The sequence below is a fragment of the Bos taurus genome, chromosome 3 (assembly GCF_002263795.3).
Source record: "Bos taurus isolate L1 Dominette 01449 registration number 42190680 breed Hereford chromosome 3, ARS-UCD2.0, whole genome shotgun sequence".
Lineage (NCBI taxonomy): Eukaryota > Metazoa > Chordata > Mammalia > Artiodactyla > Bovidae > Bos > Bos taurus.
In genome coordinates, this window is record NC_037330.1 from 55,050,250 (window position 1) to 55,069,975 (window position 19,726).

General features: G+C 34.7%; 1 protein-coding gene across 3 annotated transcripts in view; it reads right to left on the reverse strand.

Annotated features, from left to right (window-relative positions):
- Nucleotides 1–4,951: 4,951 nt before the first annotated feature.
- Nucleotides 4,952–19,726, reverse strand: part of PKN2 (protein kinase N2) — a 145,739-nt gene continuing 130,964 nt past the window's right edge. For 2 of the 3 annotated variants that reach the window (XM_010803303.4, XM_024988972.2), the window contains 3 exons: nucleotides 17,672–17,779; nucleotides 17,123–17,203; nucleotides 4,952–17,036 (listed from right to left, as the gene is read on the reverse strand). In XM_010803303.4, coding sequence (XP_010801605.1) covers nucleotides 16,833–17,036; nucleotides 17,123–17,203; nucleotides 17,672–17,779 — 393 coding nt within the window. In that variant the 3' untranslated portion in view covers nucleotides 4,952–16,832. The remainder of the gene's footprint in view (nucleotides 17,037–17,122; nucleotides 17,204–17,671; nucleotides 17,780–19,726) is intronic. The other variant, NM_001193242.1, reaches the window with a different exon arrangement.

Genomic DNA, 19,726 nt, shown 5'->3' on the forward strand with positions numbered 1-19,726 from the left:
AAAGGATCTGAATAGACATTTTTCCAAAGACGATATACAGATGCCCAACAGGTACATGAAAAGGTGCTCAACATCACTATAATCACGGAAACACGAATCCAAACCACGGTACGGTATAACCTCACAACTATTAGACTGGCTGTTACCAAAAAGACAATAAGCAAGTGTTAAACAAGGCTGTGAAGAAAAAGGAATCCTCATGCATTATCAGTGGGAATGTAAATTGGTACAGCCACTATGGAAAACAGTATAGAGATTCCTTAAAAACAACATAGAACTACCATATGATCTAACAATTACACTTCTGGGTATTTATCTGAAGGAAATGAAACCACTAACTCAAGATATATGCACCTCCATGTTCATTTCAGCATTATTTACAACAGCCAAGCTCTGGAAATGACCTTAGTGTCCACTGATGCTTGAAGGGATAAAGAAGACGCGATATATAGATACAATGGAATAGTCTTCAGCCATTTGTGACAACATGGATGGACCCTGAGGACATTATGCTAAGTGAAATCAGTCAGACAAACACTGTTCAATTTCACACATGGTATCCAAAAACAAAAACCAAAATGACTTCACAGAGGACAAACTGGTGCTTGGGTGGGGAGAGTGGGAGAAATGGCTGAAGGTGACCAAAGGGTATAAACTCATAAAATTAGTTCACTTCGTTGTACAGCAGAAAGTAACCCAACATTGTAAAGCAATTATACTCCATTAAAAAGTAAGTCATGGGGATGTAAAATATAGGTGGTGATTATAGCTTATTTGAAAGTTGCTAAGAAAATAGATCTTAAAAGTTCTCATCACAAGAAAAATAATTTTGTAACCATGTATTGTGACAGATGTTAACTAGAATTATTGTGGTGATAACTTTACAACACAATTTCTTGAATGAACCTTTTGGCTAATCCAATAAAAATACCAAGTCATTATGTCATATACCTGAAACTATATAAATATAATGAAATGTGACATTTTTCAATTATACCTCAATAGGAAAAATTGGTTGACTTTAATTAAGAGGGTTGATTTGTTTTTTGGGATAGGAAACCACACTGGAGTATATCCTTATGACTAAAATGATTCATTTATAGATCAAATGGTTAAGCACTAAACTTTTTAGGTTTCTTTTCTCATTCTATGCAAGTTTCTAGAACTGAGTAGTTTACTTAAAAAGAGAAACTTTCAACTCTTACTATGAAAATGACCCTGGCAATGATTCAGAGAAAATAATGAGCGGGTTTGGTAAAAGCTTACCTTGTATTGTCTGAAGCAGCAACCTGAAATAAAGGTGAATTCTTTGGGTTATTTTCTTACAATTGCCTTTAGGTTAAACCTAAAGAAACAATTCAGAATGCTGAAAGAAAAAAAAAATGGGGGAAGGGGAACAAAGGGCACTTTTAGAATGATTTAAGTAAAGTTCAATCTGTAGAATATAGTGTAATTATTATGCAATGATAAGAATTCCGTGGACTACATAGTACAAGGGGTTGCAAAGAGTCAGACATGACTGAGCGACTTTCACTTCACTAACTTCTTTCTAGCATACATCCCTGAATAGCAGAGGCTAGAAAGCAAAACTACCCACCAAAAACAAACCAAAAATCCCAGACTTTCTTGAAGTTTTTTAGATATAAAATTGAGTTCTTAATTTAGATATAAATTAAGATCTCAAATTTGAGATCATGACATCCCCATGTTATTTCAGTCATGGGGTGGCTTGACACAATGCCAGCGGGACCAACAAGCCTAGGCTGGTGGCCTTGGGGACCATGAGCGGCAGTCGCACCCAGCACGTACTGCAAGCAAGGGCTTCACATACTGCTCTGGGTGCCTCTGAGACAGTTACAGATGTAGTCAACCTTATGCCTGAAGCAGGAGAGGATAAATAGGTTTGTGTGGTCTTTTCAGGCAATAGTGCTATTTTTTAAAAATTTATTTTTGTATTTTATTGATACATAATTTATAATATTGCATTAGTTGCTGCTGCACAGCAAATTCAGTTATATATATATTTATATATATGTATACATTTATTTTATGTATACATATTCTTGTATGATGGAGAAGGTGATGGCACCCCACCCCAGTCCCCTTGCCTGGAAAATCCCATGGACGGAGGAGCCTGGTAGGCTGCAGTCCATGGGGTCGCGAAGAGTTGGACGACTGAGCGACTTTACTTTCACTTTTCACTTTCATGCATTGGAGAAGGAAATGGCAACCCACTCCAGTGTTCTTGCCTGGAGAATCCCAGGGACGGGGGAGTCTGGTGGGCTGCCATCTATGGGGTCGCACAGAGTTGGACACGACTGAAATGACTTAGCAGCACCATTCTTGTATGATATACATACATATTATGTATACATATTCTTTTCCATTATGGTTTATCTCACAATATTGAATATAGTTTTCTGCTATAGGGCCTTATTGTTTTGCAGGTAAGTTTTAAAGCAAAAGACACTTTCTTTTCCCATGAAGAGTTGGTCTTTTTAGTATCATTAAACTCTTGAAGCAATGTATACAAAGATGAACAAAGATAGGATGGATGTTAATCCTTTTTGTATTCTACAAAGAATAAGACAGCAAGAAGCCTCCAGTGGTTAACAGTTTACCCTTAATTTCAGTTTTGCAACTGTTCCATTTTTTTTCCAACAAAAAGCATTTGTTAAGCAACTACACATTCTGAGTATGTGTTATGTTTAAAAAGTGGTGTGGTAGTTCATTTATGGGAATTTTATCCCTTTGAATTCCTTTATACCCATCCAGTCATTCACTTATTCAATCACCAACTGACTATAGTGAGCTTAAGAACATGAATCTTGTGAAAGACTGGGCTGGAGTCCTGACTCTTCCACTTACTGTGTGACTTTGCACAAGTTACTTAGCTTTCTTAAGTCTCAGGTTTCTTACTTAGAAACTGCGAATACTTACCGTTTTTCACAAGGTTGTTGTGAAGATTCCGTAGAGTAACACAAAAGGCCTGATTTTATTTTTAATGAATCTTATTACTTAATAAAAGCCTATTACTCTTTATTGAATGCTACAGTGCATCAGCAACAGAGCTGTGCACTTGGCATCTAAGCTGAATAAAACACAACTTATTGAGAAAAGAGACATGTACACAAATAAATGCAATACAGCATGGAGAGTATTGTGCAGATTATGGTGGGGGATCAAGTGAGAACTTGATTAATTCTATATTGAGAGTGAGTGGTCAGAGAAAGATTGTTTTTCCCTTAGCAGAATCTGGAAAATGATTACCATTGAGTTCACTGGGTTTAGGCCCATCTCTGGGAAGACTGAAAATGATCACCATGAATCAAACCAGGTGGCCTCCTACTGCCTGGACCCTGTGGGCATGACAGCAGTTTGGCTGGCTTGCACCCTCCCATCAACACGTAAGCACAGTGCAGTCTCTTCTGGGCCCTAAACTCTTTGTTCCTTGGCACTTTCTTGCTCTCATAGCCAAACTTCTTGAAAGATCGCCCCTTGTTCCCACTGTAAACCTCTCCAGCCCAGGCCTCTTCCCAAATTCTAGGCTTGGACATCTCAACATGGAAAAGACACAACACAGAATAAAGAAATACATATATATGCATTACTTTTAATTTATATAGTTCTATTAACTAAACTAGAAGTAATTTCCAGTTCAAACAGTTCATGCACACTTTAATTTAGACTGCTTTTTTCTTCATAGGCCTCATTTCAAAGGTCTCCGATTTAGAGCATTGGCCTCAAATGACAACATTTAAAAGGTCATTTTGGCATTTATTTCTTACCTATTCTAACTAGACTATAACACAACTTGAAGGAATAGTGAAGCAGTAGTATCAGTGTGTAAAGAAAAAGCAGGTACCAAGGAGGCATCAGGGGTTCTTTAGAAATCAAATTGCAACTTATTTGCTTTATCAGAAAAGCCTGGGTTTTGATGAGCCCAGGATGGTGGATTAGAAAACGCTATGACTTTTTTTTTTTTTTTTTTTACAGTGTTTAAATGCTGGAAATCCCTAGAAGTCTACTAAGTGGTTTATAAGCAGTTTGGGGGCCAAAGATAAAATTACTGGGATTAAGGTTTTTTCACACAATTTCAAATTTGTAAAAGATAAAAGTAGTTACTATTTCCATAGAAACCTAACTCTTGTTAATAATTACATTCTTAAATACTGCATGCACCTACACAGACTGTGCCAATCAGATAAGGCAATAAGGTATTTTCATTTGCATATTGTTTAGTCTTGGTTAGTTCACATTTTTCATAATTTTTTTATATTATATCCATATTTCACAAAATAAACCAGCAACTCAAAAACAGCTCACTAAAATATAAAAAGCATGAAGAAGCAAATACTATAATTCACCATAATGCTATCAATGTCAAAAATACTGACCTGGATTCCACTGAGAATCTAAAATATGAATCTGTACACTAGGAGAAATAAACTTGTGAGTGTGATGACTTTGTATAAATAGCAAAAAAGAAAATAGAAATTAGGAACTGTAACAACAATTACCTAAAAATTGGATTTTTTCAGGACCATTGATGTGTTTGCCTATTTCCCATTGAGGCATTGAAGGTAGTGACATGAAGCTTTTAAGCTTTCATATCATTTCTTTTTTTTTTTTGGCCATGTGGCGTGGCATGTGGGATCTTAGTTCCCTGACCAAGGATCAAACCTGTGCCTTCTGCAGTGGAAGCAATGAGTATTAACCACTGGATCTCCAGGGAAGTCCCTCCTGTTACTTTTCAAATATAGTGATCACTTTGGTAAACTGAACAAGTTTTTCTAAAACAAGTGAAAAATGCTTTCTAGTATGAAACTGAATCACAAATACAGACTCTTAAAAATGAGGGTCTATAATGGCAGAACAGACATAAAAATATGAAATGAAGAAAAGTTGATAAAGAATCCTGCAATGTTCCATTTAAATCAGCATAAACTCATAATTTTGAAAAAGGTTTATTTCTATATCAACTGAAAGGATTTAGAAATCATGACTTCACAACAGCAGATTTTAAGTTTCTAAATATTCTTTCTCATAAAAAGGGCTAATTCCAGCTTTTGCAGGGATTGCATATAGTGGGACAAGAACATCTCATAGCACAAGCAAGCAAGGAGGTACTCAAACACCAATGGGTTCAAGTCTGGGGACAACTGAAGCATCCAAGAAAAAAAATAGTAATAGCAATGGATTATAATACAATGATTTTTAAAAAACCCACACAATACTCAATTTTATTTTTTAAGTGAGGTTAGGAGGATAAAGGGAAAACTTAACAGGAATGGCAGTTATCACCTGTAGATGAAATACTAGCATTGGAAAATTATTCTGCAACTCCCAATGTAGTAAGTTATTCAGGTAAGTATTGGGAGGAAGGTTGTTTGGAAAAAAAATGTATTGTCTCAGATTGTCTGTTAGTTATAAAGGAAAAATATGTATTCACAAACAGAGCTCTCATGGTCATCAACTTAAACAAGTGATCAAACTTAGTGGAAAAATGTGATATTACATTTCTCCTGATGTAATACAATAAGAAGTATGTAATACCACTGATGTAGTTAGTATTCCTGGGGGAAAGTAAAGCGGAGTTTTAATTTTATTCTGTCTTCATCTTACTTTCAGGGGGAGTTGACTATCTACTGGCCTAATTTAAAACCAACTTAAAAGGTTTGTAGCATAACAAGAAAAAAAAAAACAAAAAACACTGGGCAAAGAAGGGCTCAAGGTTCTGGCTCTGCCACTTAGCAGCTGTGTGAGCTGGGGCAACTTACTTCACTCGGCCACCTTCACAGGGATAGCCTTGGGGATTAAATGCGATCATATATGGTAGAATACTGAAATTTTTAAATATTACTGTTGTGCTTCTAAAAACAGGGAAAAGTGGTAATACTAAGGTCACAAGCAGGCAATGGTTTCAGGTCAGAGATCTGATTAGGATGACAAGCAAGTGAATAAAATAGAACTGAATAGAAAGTGGGTGGGGTTAAAAGGCAAGATCTAAAATGTCAGTGAAAATGGGAACACTTAAACTGCCCTGGAAAGCCCAGTGCCAAGATGGTGATCTTGATCTCTTAGATTTCTTTCTGTTTATGTTCATGCCTAGGAGATACACAGTGCTGATTATTTGAAGAGAGGAGGGGTGTTTTACAAATTACATAATTATATATCCTTAGCAACATCAAGCACATATTTCATTTATACAAATACCTACTTGGCATGTACACCCATACAAGAGAGAAAGAAAAGTAAATTTTGCTACCAGTTTGTCTCCTGTTTTACTCCATATCTTAATCAATCTATTTTTCAGAGTGAACATGATAAGGGAGGCAGGTGAACTGTCTCTCAGCTGGTCTCAATTTCACATGCCTTTCACAGGTGTTTGTTCGGTGGGGTATACAACATAGTTCCTAGATGCAAGCCCATCACTTAAACTAATGCTCATCTTAATAACGGCAATGTGTTTTGATGCTGGAGGACAAACTGATCACTTTGACATAAAGACAGTATTTCTGGCTCCAACGTATAAGCAAATAAAGCTACAGCAAAGTCAGCAAGCGATCAAAACTGGAGTGAGAAAAATGTTGAGCAAGAAATGAAAAGGCATCCAAATTGGAAAGAAGGGAGTAAAATTGTTGTTATTTGCAGATTACATGATATTATATAAAGAAAATCCTACAGACTGAAACCAAAAAAATTAGAATTAATCAACAAATTCAGTAAAGTTACAGGATGTAAAATCAACATATAAAAATCAGTTGTGTTTCTATACACAACATCTGTATTATTCAAAGTTATCTATAGATTCACTGCAGTCTCCGTCACAATTCCAATGATATTTTCCACAGAAATAGAAAAAAATAATCCTAAAAATTTGTTTGGAGCCACAAAAGGAAACTCGAATGACCAAAGTGATCTTGAGAAAGAACAAAACCAAAGGCATTCATTCACACTTGCTCATTTTAAACTAAAATACATAGCTAATTAAAACAGCACAGTACTTGCATAAAAGTGGACATAGCACAGTACAGAGTCCAGAAATATGTCCCCCGCCACATTTATAATCAATTAATATTTGACAAGAGATCCAAGAACACTCAATGGGGAAAAGATAGCCCCTTCAATAAAGGGTGCTAGGAAAACTGGACAACCATGTGCAAAAAAATGAAACTGGATCTCTGACACCATTCACAAAAATTAATTCAAAATGGATTAAAGATGTAAACCTAAGATCTAATACCATAAGACTTCAAAAATACATAGGAAAAGTTTCCTGACACTGGTCTGAGCAATGACTTTTTAGATATGATACCAAAAGCATAAGCTACAAAAGCTAAATAAGTAAGTGGGACTACATTAACTAAACAGCTACTGCACAGCAAGAGAAAATTAACGAAATGAAAAGGCAACCTATGGAATGGGAGAAAGTGTTTGCAAACCATGTATCAGAGAAGGAGTTAGTATCCAAAATATACAAAGAACTCATACAAACCAATATCAAAAAAAAACCAAAACTATCTGATTGATAAGCCTCATGTACAAGTTGATCTAATGATTCTGAGATCCTAATACACTTTAAAGTTTGAGAACCACCAGACTAAGGAAATTTCATACTGGCTCACTTCATGGTAGTGAGACAAGCTAGCATGGTTGTTTAGATGCAGAAACAGATTTAATACAGCTTTGGATGGGTTTAACAGGGTTAAGAAGCAAGAGAGGAGCAGGGGGCTGAGGATATACATTAAACAGTATGATGGAGATGGCAATATAAGGTAGAAGAGGAGAAAAGTGAGGATTCAAGATGGTGAGGAGTATATAATTTATTAATATTACTGAACTAATTAAATCACCATCCAAACGGAAGATCTAAACTTCTACCTATCAGTATTATTGTTGTTCGGTTGCTAAGTGATGTCTGACTCTCTGCAACCCCATGGACTGCAGCAGGCCAGGCGTCCCTGTCCTTCACTATCTCCCGGAGTTTGCTCAAATATCGGCAGAGTATGAGATGGTTGGATGGCATTACCAATTTGATGGACAAGAGTTGAGCAAGCTCCGGGAGTTGGTGATGGACAGGGAAGCCTGGTGTGCAGCAGTCCATGGGGTCGCAGAGTCAGACACAACTGAGTGACTGAACTGAACTGAGTCAGTGATGCTATCCAACTCTCCCATTCTCTGCTTCCCTCTTTTCCTTTTGTCTTCAATCTTTCCCAGCATCAGGGTCTTTTCCAGTGAGTCAGCTCTTTGCATCATCATGTGTATTCCACCCCTATCATATTCTTTCATTTCATCAGATAATCCTATCTTTATTTTTCAACAATTACTTGCTTAAAAAAGAAAAGAAAAGCAATTTATCACATTTATGTTTGGTTTGGCTTAATTTTTAACTTTCAAAAACTTCTATGACACTGTACATAGTCTTTATTAGCTTCTTTCACATATTTTGCTGTTTTGTACCGTTCACTATAGGGGCAGTTGATCATCATTGCTCTGTAATATTTCACGGTTTAATTATATTTTATTAAACCATTTTCTTCCATTGATAACTATTTGGGGTGTTTCCAATTTTGCTTACAAATAGTGCCAGGAACAGTATTGTGTGTATGTAGAAAGAGTTTCTTTAGGATACAGTGCACTGTATGCTCAGTCATGTCCAACTCTTTCCATCCCACTGACTGTAGCCAACCAGGCTCCTCTGTCAATGCACTTTCTCCAGGAAAGAATACCAGAGTGGGTAGCCATTTCCTCCTCTAGGGCATCTTCCAAACACAGGGATTGAACCCATGTCTCTTGCATCTCCTGCATTGACAGGCGGATTCTTTACCACTTGCACCACCTGGGAAGGCTATAGTATAGTACCCAAGTGGAACTGCTGGGAACCAAAGTATGTAAATGTTCAACTTTACAAGATAACACCAAATTGTGTTCCCAGAGTGGCTATTTCTTTATACTCCTCACAACAATTTACACAAGATCTTTGTTCGACTCCATCTCTACCACTTGATATGAGCTGAATGTAAAATTTTTGTCAATTGAATGTGTGCAATTGCTCAGTGGTAAAGAATCTGCCTGCCAATACAGGAACCACAGGAGATGTGGGTTCAACTCCTGAGTTGGGAAGATCTTCTGGAGGAGGAAATGGCACCTCCAGTATTCTTGCTTGCATAATCCCATGGCCAGAGGAGTCTGGTGGGCTACAGTCCACAGGGTCACAAAAGTTGGACACGACTGAGCAACTGAGCACAGCACACAATTTTATCTCAGTATGGTCTTGATTTTGTAGTTTCTAAGAACAGTTGAGACTGGACACATATACTGTTCATGTGAAATATCTGTTCGTATCTTTTGAACTTTGTCACTGTCTTCCTTATTGAATTTCAGGAACTTTTAATGTATATTAGCTATCATTCTGTTACATGATGGAAATAATCTTCCAGTTTGTGACTTGCCTTTTTACTTTATGATGTCTTCTCATAAAGAGAACTTTTGAATTTTACTATGGTTGAATTATGAATTTTTCTTACATTTTAGTGCTTTCTTATCCTATGTATATAGTATTTTCACTGATTGATGTCTTATTTTCGACATTTTTTAAAATTCATTTGAAATTTTAGGATGGTGTGACACAGAAATTCAGTTTCTTTTTCCCTTTCCATATGGGTAAGCAATTTTCCTGGCTCTATGGAACATTATTTTTCTCCACTAAATTGTCATATTGCTCTTTTTAGAACTTTTTATTGACTTTATCTTCATTGCTGTGTGGGCTTCCTCTGGGTGTGGTGCGCAGGGGTACTCTTTAGTTGTGGTGTGCAGCTTTCTCACTGTGGAGGCTTCTCTTGTTGCAGTGCATGGGCTCGGTTGTCTCTGGGATCTTCCTAGACCAGGGATTGAACCTGTGTCCCCTGCACTGGCAGGCGGATTCGTATCTACTGTGCCACCAGGGAAGTCCCCAGGTTGCTTCTTTTGTATATCAAGTTATATATATATATGTGTGTGGGTCTGCTCCTTGGCCTTATTGTTTAATTTGCAATATGTACCAATTCTACAAATAATTGCTACACTTTTTAAATTCTTCATCTGTGGTAGGGTAAATTCCTTCTCCTCCTCTTTGTTCTTCAGAAATTTTTAAAACTATTCTTTACTATTATTGACTTTTTGTTCTATATAAACTTTCCATGGACTATACAGTTCATGGAATTCTCCAGGCCAGAATATTGGAGTGGGTAGCCGTTCCCTTCTCCAGGGGATCTTCCCAACCCAGGAATCGAACCGGGATCTCCTGCATTGCAGGTGGATTCTTTTAAGAGCTGAGCTACCAGGTAAGCCCCATATAAATTTTAGAATGAACTTGTAAAGTTCTACCAAAAAAAGATGTTGAAACTCTGACTGGAGTTGCATTAAACCTACAGAGCAATTTGAGGAAAACTTGGTAGCACATGATAAGATGGGATATTTCTACATTTACTTAGGTCTTCTTTAATGTCTCCCTGTAAAGAATTAAAAAAAAACAGAAACAACTGATTTTGCACATCTTTTGTTAAATTTATTTTTAGGTAACTTAAATTTCATTGCTATTGAAAGGTTGTTTTCTAAAAATATTTTGTATTCTAATTACTTGATAATGATCCAAAGACATGTCACCGGCTTTTTGTATCTTCATCTTATAACCAGAATCTTAGATCAACTATGATTGTTAGCTAATTGTAGTCTTTGAGTTTTCTAGGTTGATAATCATAACAACCATTTTACATCCTCCTTTGAATGCTTATATGATTGAGAGTAGCAGAGTTCAATGTTGAAAAGTAGTAATAACAGGCATCCTAGCCCTATTCCCCAGTTTTAAAGAGAATGTTTCCTCATATGGGATGATGCCATTGAGTTTTGTTACTTGTGTTTTTTGTTTTACTATATATATCACTTATCAGTTTAACCAACTCTGCCATGCCCTATTAAAGCTTGAATGTGATCAGCTGTTTCTAAATCTATTACCTTTTCTTCTATAACCTGTTACTATGGTAAATGACAATTACAGATTTTCTAAACTAAGTCATCCTTAATTTGCTAATGGAATAGTGTGTTTTATATATATCACTGAATCTGATTTGCTAATATTTTTTAGTATTTTTATATCAATATTTATGAGATAAAATTCATATATAATCTTTTTATTCTAACTAGTTAGAAAATAAATTGGTATAATTTTATAATTTTCTGCAATTTTTGTAAATGCTCCATTTTGTAAATGTATTTGAAAAGAATGTAGATTCTCTTAATTGTTGGATGCAGAAATCTATGTATGCCCACTGGACCAAGCTTATTGTTTTCTTCAACATTTTATATCTTTGCTAATTAAAAAGTCTGTTGTCCAAGAATGTGAGTTGAACTCTTCCACCCTAATGAATATTTGTTATTTTTAAGTTGCTCTTAAAGTTTGTATTTAGGGACTACTTTATTAGATACATATGTGCTTTGAATTACTGTACCTTTTTGGTGAATTTAATCTTTTATCATTGTGTAGAAACACTCCACTCTTGGTAACAAAAATGTCTTTTTTTCAAGATGCATCGAAAATCAGTTTTGTTCGATATTAAGTAAAGCTAGCACACCTTCACTTTGACTGGTTTTTGCATCATATACATTTCCTCCTACTTTTACATCCAACTTCTCTATGTATGTATATTTTAGATTGATCTTTTTGTAAACATTAGAAAGCCAATTTCCTTTTTTACTTTGCTTTTAACTAAAGCCTTTAACCAGCTTTCTCTATTTACACTGCTATACATTTAGACTTCTACCATCTTATCTTTGATTTGAAATTTATATACACTATATTCAGTGAATATCTTGACATTTTATGATTATACATTTAACTAAAGTTAATCAATACCTTGACACCCCAACAACACAATAGAATACTTTAGCTCTGCTCTTCTCTCCACTTTCTTACATTTCTATCCAGGTTTCTGCTGACTTAACCTAGGGGAAAAAAGGCTTCTGTGTGTGGACTTGGTTTATTTAGATTTCCTTGTTTACCATTTTATTTGCTTACAAGCCTTTTTTTTGTATCTTAGATCATCATTTTGGGATCATTTTCTTTCTTCTTGAAGCACTTCCTTTTGAGTACGACTCTTGATCCAAACTCTTTTAAAAAATATTTTAAATTGCTCTGATTTTTAAAAAATATAATTTTACTTTCTACACAATTCCAGGTTGACATTTCATTTTTCAATGCTCTGAAAATATTCCATTGCTTCTATTGCTGCTATTGAAAAGTTAACTGTTTGTCTTTCTTTCATAGATAATTATTAGTCCTTTCTCCCTGGTATTTTCAAAATGTTGTCTTTGCGGTCTGCAGTTTCACTACAATGATGGAATTGTCCAGGCAAGAATACTGGAGTGGGTAGCCATTTCCTTCTCCAAGGATCTTCCTGACCCAGGAATGGAACCCAGGTCTCCTGTTATGGCAGGGAGATTCTTTACTGTCTGAGTCATCAGGGAAGCCTTAAACTATTAGTCCTTTCCCCCTGCGTATTTTCAAGATGTTGCCTTTGTGGTTTGCAGCTTCACAACAATGATTCCATGCATAAATTTATGTTTCTGCATGGAGAATATGGTACTTCTTAAATATTTTTCATCTCTGGGAAATTTGCAGCCATTATCTCTGTACATACTGCCTCTCTTCCATTTCTTCTGATTGAGTCTCCCTCCCATCTTCCACACCTCTTAAACCTCCTTTCAGATTTTTCATTTTCTCATTGCTTTATTTGACTTACTAAGTTCTTTTTTCACCTGTCTCATCTGCTGTAATGCTTCCACTGAGTTTCAAACTTGGTCAATTATATATATTAAAAAAAATTTTTTTCAAAATGTTAATTTCTTTCAAATATCATTTTACATATTTATGCTGATAAATTTTAGACATATAAACATTTTTATATAGTTATATTCTGCATCTAAGGGTCCTAATGTTTGCAGTCTTTTGAAGGGGATGTCTATATTTGCTTTTTTTACTGGTTTCACTAAAGATAACTTCCTGTCACTCATCTATTTGGTGATCTGTGATAGTGTACTGCTTGATTTTGATTTGTGAAAATCCTATATATTTCCATTCCAGAGAAGTTTTCATTCAGAAAATATTTGATTCTACTAGTAGACAGACAGTGATATGTAAAATAGAACTTGAGCTCCTCTAGAGAATTTTAGCACAGAATGTAAGTTCTATTGCAATTCCAAAGTTTGTTATCCCCATAACAGCGGTGCTACAGAAATCCATCCTTGGCAACTCTATTTCTTCTGGGTGCCTGCATTTCCAAAGTCAGCTACCCTCCATCCTGGCTCTTATCCTCTCCAACTTCCAACTTCTCTGGACTAATCTCCCCATCTCTGAGTATTCTCACTCTTGTGCTTGGATACTCCCTAACTCTTAGATGCTGAAGCCTTAGTGTGTCCAGATTCATGCTCAAAAGTTTGTTTGACTACTGTGGAGTGAGGAATTGCCAGAGACCACTTTTATCTTTAATGAGACTAGCCATGATTCAAAATATTGTCCTTTTGGATGTCTGAGAGCTTCTACTTAGTCATGATACTAGAAGTAGAAATCATGCAAGATTTTTGACACTTAGAAGATACTTTAAAAACTTACCTCTATTTATATATGTATATATTTATATACATATGTTTATAAATACACAGTTATATTTGTATATACATATGAAGCTTATATCAGAGAAACACTAGATATCAAAAAATAGCTAGAAGGTAAATAAGAATTCTGAATTAAAAATACGATCCATGGGTTGGCATTTGCTCTTTTGGGTTTCTCATACTCACCCCTCAGTGCTTTGGAAAGATTAGCAGCACTTGTAAAACTTCTGTTAGACTTCAATCTATAATGCAGCTTTCACTTAGTCAACATATAATGTGATTTACACTACGACCTTAATTTGTGTCACAGAGATAGCATGGATCTTTTTTACATTTCTAAAATATTCCATTCATAATTTTTGAATAAGATGACTACAAAATGGCTAGTAATCTGTTTTCGTTTACCTATTTTCAAAAAGTCATGTCCTAAAATTAAATAAATTAATCTCAAACAAAAGTACATATAATACATTTTAGCATTAATGTATACCATTCTTCATTTATGAAGACTTTGGTGCTTTCTTTTTTGTACTTTTCTATACTTAGTGTCTAGCACACGGAAGGCATTGCATAAGTAACCACTGAATGAAAGATGCTACTAAACTTATAGGAAAAAAATGCAAAATGTTCCCAGTATTACCAGTGAAGTAGAAAATTCGGTTTGATTCTTAATGATTTTGCCCTTCCCCAGGACTAAAAGTACCTGCAAGAAGATTAACTAAAGCTAACTTGTCTTCAGGATATTGAATATAGTAAAGCTAATACATATTTTGACCAACAGTAAGTTTCCAAAAGGAAATAATACTTAAAAACAAAATTACAAATTACAATCTATTTAAACTTTAATTTGTGCATTTGTGGTAATTTATGACTGCAAAACACTTTTTCTTAAAATGACATAAAGGCACATTTCATTTGAATGCATAGTGTACCATTCTAAAATATCCTAATTTCCTTACAAAGTGCTTGAGCAGTCACTTACACATACAGTAATAACAAAATATATTTACACTCTATAGAGTTTAAAAATTTTAAATCTGACTAAAATATATATATTTTTAAAACTACAGAAAAAAATTAGTGCTTTCTTCAGCTTAATTGTGTGAATATACCCTGCCCTCTAATTTTTTTAGTGATTGACTTTAATTAAAAAAAAAAAATTCTGTACACTGTGTAGTTACAAAATGCTATGTCAGTTTTTAATGCTAAAAACCTATTTTAGACATTGCTTTCTATGCATATTTGAGAACCAGAAAAGGTGAGCAGACTGTACCTCAAAAGTATTTAGTGTTTTTTAATGTTGTATTAACACTGTTTACATTAAAAGCAGACAGTTTGGCTAAGATCCTCTATTGTCCTTTACCAAGGAAGTGAACTGGCATTTTAAAATAATTTTAAAACAACATATTGCTCCCTTTTCCTATAAGATTTTCCCCAAAGGGATCATGGTTTATAATCAATTTATAAGGAAATAGAAATTATCTCTGAACAATTTTAACTGTTCTCAGAGTATAGCAAAAACATGCCAACATACCCTGGCAAGGTGGAATATTCATATATGTTTTAAGCTCAAAAAACCTCTATAAATCAACAGGATTTCATTTTCTCATAGGATTTAAACTTCAGCATTTTTAAGACATAAGACAATAGTGATTAAATGGTTAACTCATTATTGGTTAGTTAACAACTTGCTCTTCCTGAGGTATGACAACGCTAACACACTAAGCACGGAATCAAAGATGTTATTATTGAACTAAGGAAAAACAATAAAGTCATGGACTAGGAGGGAAAATAACTGAAACAAAACAAAACAAAAAACCAAAACTCCAGGCAAGTAGAAAAGTCATGGCTTGCAAAAAGACTTTCCTATAAGGGCATTAAAAAGCCACAAATGGATCCTTGTACAAAGTATTTGATCAAATTATTTTTGAGACTTTTGAGGTACAGCTTTAGTGTTATAATAATTTTTATAAAATATAGACTGTTTTATCAAAAATATTTATACATTCTGTTATAATATATTGCTTCTGCCCTCAGTAACTGCCAATATAAAATCTGGATCCAGTGGCCTAAAATGTACAAATGCACTTAATGTAAATGCTGGAGTCTGAGGTGTCTGCTTGGCCACTGTACAAAAGTGATGAAGTGGTGAAATTAAATAATAAACCTACAACATAGAATACATTACAACTTGCACATATACATGTTCACAGCATGTATACAATGATAATCCATATGTTTTAACAAAGATATAGTTCCCTTCTACAGTAGACACAAGAACAAGATGAACTAGGTTGATAAATGTACAATGCATATCAAAAAAAGGAGCAATCAGTTCACTGATTCTGGAAGAAAGTGTGACTGAATGTACTAGGCATCTAGACTTTGGGAATGCATACAGGTAACAGTGTCTTGGTTCAGGATGATCATTAAGTCCTCATTCTTAAAATTTTAAGTAAATGCAGATGTTTAGTTGTTCCTGTTTGTTTCAGCATGGTTGATTTAATAAGATCGTTTGGCAAGTAGCTCAGTTGGAAAGCTATGAGGCTCTGTTAACATGGTTGGTAAAGATAAGGCAATAAAAATTTTCTAATAAATATAGAAAATGTATAATACAAGACATCAATTCATTTCATTTTAAAAAAGCCCCAAAATGTGCACAAACTATTACTACATTTTTTTTGGATACTACAGTAATTTCTTTAAAAAAATAAGAGCATTTGCCTTATTCAAACAGAATCATACTACGTGTGAATAGTAATAACATCCTAAGCCCTCTTTTCCTCTTTTTGTAAAACACACCTAAGGAAAATTAACTCATTAACTTTCCTTCCATTTAAGGCAGGCATATGGCAAAGCTAGGGACTGCAGAAGAGTGTTTTTTTTCCCCTCTGATTTTAAAAAATAAGACTATTGATCCAAAAGTATTCATTTGTGATAGACTTTCATGGCCGATGTTCATTCAGCTTAAACTCATTAAAACTGTTTCCAGTGTTCAGAATTTTGTTTAAAATACATTGAAAAGCCACTTTTCAAGAAGGTATTAGAATAGTACTTTTAAACACATCTTCATATGTTTAAAAAAACTCAGCTTTTGTTGGCACAGAGAGCAAATGAAGGGCTGCTATTTTTAAGAGGTCTTCTTGTGAGTCAGTCTGCTTGGTTTCACAGTGTGTAGGAACTTAACACCAATCAGCAATGTAGTCAAAATCTCTGAACATTTCTTGCTCCTCTTCTGAAAGTATCCTTGGTTCTCGAGGTGGAGTCAGAATAGGTGCTTCTGAGGTAAATTCATCATCAAAATTACTAACATCTTCCCGTCCTCTAATTGTAGGTACAAATGGTGGCTTAACTTTTTTGTCCATCAGAGCGCTCCAATCAATTAGCTGGATTACAAAATATAAAATGACCAGTTTAGTTTCCTACTTCTAACTGCTAGAGTTTCAGAAAATTTGTATACTTTCACACTTACTCGGAAAAATGGGTGTTTTTTCACATCCTCTGCATCTTTTTCACCAGCTCCAAGGCGTCGCTCAGGATTTCTTCTTAATAACTAACACAATACAAAGGAAGAAAGTAAGTATAAAACCAGAGATTCACTGAGAAGGATTCTCGTAACTTGCAACCTTTTAGAGTTTTTTTTAGTATGTGTTTGTCTAAACCATGAACATCTAAGACTGAAAAACAATTTCTAAAATGCTACTGGGACATATTCTTAATATCAGTCAGTTCAGTCGCTCAGTCGTGTCTGACTCTTTGAAACCCCGTGACTTCCCTGTCCATTACCACCAGGCTTCGCTGTCTATTACCACCTCTCTGAACTTGCTCAAACTCATGTCCATTGAGTTGGTGATGCCATCCAACCTTTTATCCTCTGTTGTCCCCTTCTCCTCCTGCCTTCAATCTTTCCCATCATTAGGGTCTTTTCCAATGAGTTAGTTCTTTGCATCAGGTGGCCAAAGTATTTGAGTATCGTATTTATTTTATAAATAAAATATATATATTACAACAAAATTCTTACCCTTCTCATTATTGAAATGGCTTCTGTAGATAAGAACCTTGGATACCTTACTTCATCATTTACAATACTGTCGAAGACCTCCTCTTCATCATCACCAGGGAAGGGAGACTAGAAGAAATATCCCTGAGTTAGTCAAAATGTGTTTCAATATAGTAAAATCTTATCTATTCAAAGTTCTGAAATACAACAAAGAACCATGTAGTGAGGAAACTAAGAAAAAGGAAAAGGAAAAACAAAATCAAACAAGAACCCTCCACCAAAACAAATAAGGACTACAAGAAGCTACAACAGATACACAACAGATAGGTATCTATAATCCAGAGGACACACCATATACACTTATTGAAATCTTGTGGAAAGACAGAAGGAAATGCAAAAGGTGAAGTGTTACTACAGGGGGAAGCACAGTTTGTGGAGATACATCAGACATGAATGTGTTCTGAATTCCAGTCAGTATTAAATTAATAATGGCAAAACACAATTAGAGACAATTTGACTGTACTAAGAAGCAACTGTAAACAAAATTAAACTGAAAGGAGCCAAAAATCACATTATTTTCAGGCATATTTAATGCTCTATACACAACAGGTCTTGAGGCAGTTCAGCAGAAGAATGTTAAGATGGTTGCTCATAGTGACAGTAATTATGCTGAGTAATAAAAAAAGTAGTTAAATAAACATTCAGTATAACAATTTGATGTACATAGGGATAAACTCTCAACTACACTGAAAATATGGCTATGAGATATGACTTATTACCTCAGAATTTTAGACACCTTAGAGTTGGCTGCTTACTTCCTGTTGGTTGTTAAAGAACAAGAGCCAAGCAGAAAGCGGTATCAAGAGAGGGATCTCTGACCTGAGGAACCTATGAAAATCATTTCAGAACCCAACATACTAAAGCTGAACTGCTAATATTATTGTTTGTATCTAAGAAAATTTCAAACTTTTCAGTTATCAAAATTTCAGTTTTGGCCTGATAAAACTCAGGCTTGTTGTACAAAATCAGGCTTGTTCATTTACTCACTCAAAATACATACACTGAACACCTGTTATATGGGACAATATAATTTCTGGGATTGATACAATAAGTCAGGGGAAAATCCTATTTCACAAGGATTTTCAATGAGAATTTCATATGGTAATACGAAGCAATTTTGACTCCTATGTGATAAGTAAATTTTGTATTTGAAAACTCACTCCACAAGTCTTTGAATAGTGAAAATATATTTACATACTTGTTAAGCTGTTAAAGTTTTTTCTGTAAATAGATTTTAAGCTAACAGTACTAACAATGGAAGGTTAACAAATCTATTTTAAGCACATATTAAAAGAATTCAATAGTCTGTTCAGATGTCAAGGATCTAAGTCTAGTATCTAAGGTTATTTTAAACTTCTCTGATACCTTCACTCTTCTTTGGCACAGAGAAAGGGGACCTGATGTTAGCTTATTCCTAGGGTTGATTCAAGTCCTCACAACTCATACAAATTTGAAAATATGATATATCCAGTGAGTTTTCAATCATTTGTCTTAATAGAGGAATTAGATATAAACTTTAGCCAAACCTCACTTTTATAAATTTAAGAAAAGGTAATGCTAAGATTTCACCAGTGCTATAAAATTACAAAATATATGTACCAGTGAGTTTTAATTTTCTTTTCCCAATTCTCCTTTTATGGAGGTGCTAAAAAGAAATTAAATTGCAAAAGGCAATTGTGAAGAAATAGCCAGATTCACTGTCTTTTATCTCCTAGTAAGAGCTTAACCAATGAGAAGTTCCTTTAAACAATATGAAACAGGAACGTCCTCACTATTCACTGCCAAATCTCCCTGATACTTTAGAATCAGGGGGAGTAAAATTAGCTGGCTCTTAATTCTATAGTATTTGATAACAGACTCTCATTTTTTGCATGTCATCTCCAAAGAGTAAATTTTAAGCAAACACCTAATTTTTGGTAACAAATCTCATACATAATTGAACACTAAATTAAAAAAAAAAAAAAGCAACAAAAATGTTACTTAAAAAAATGTTTAAGTATATCAGAGCTTATAGAA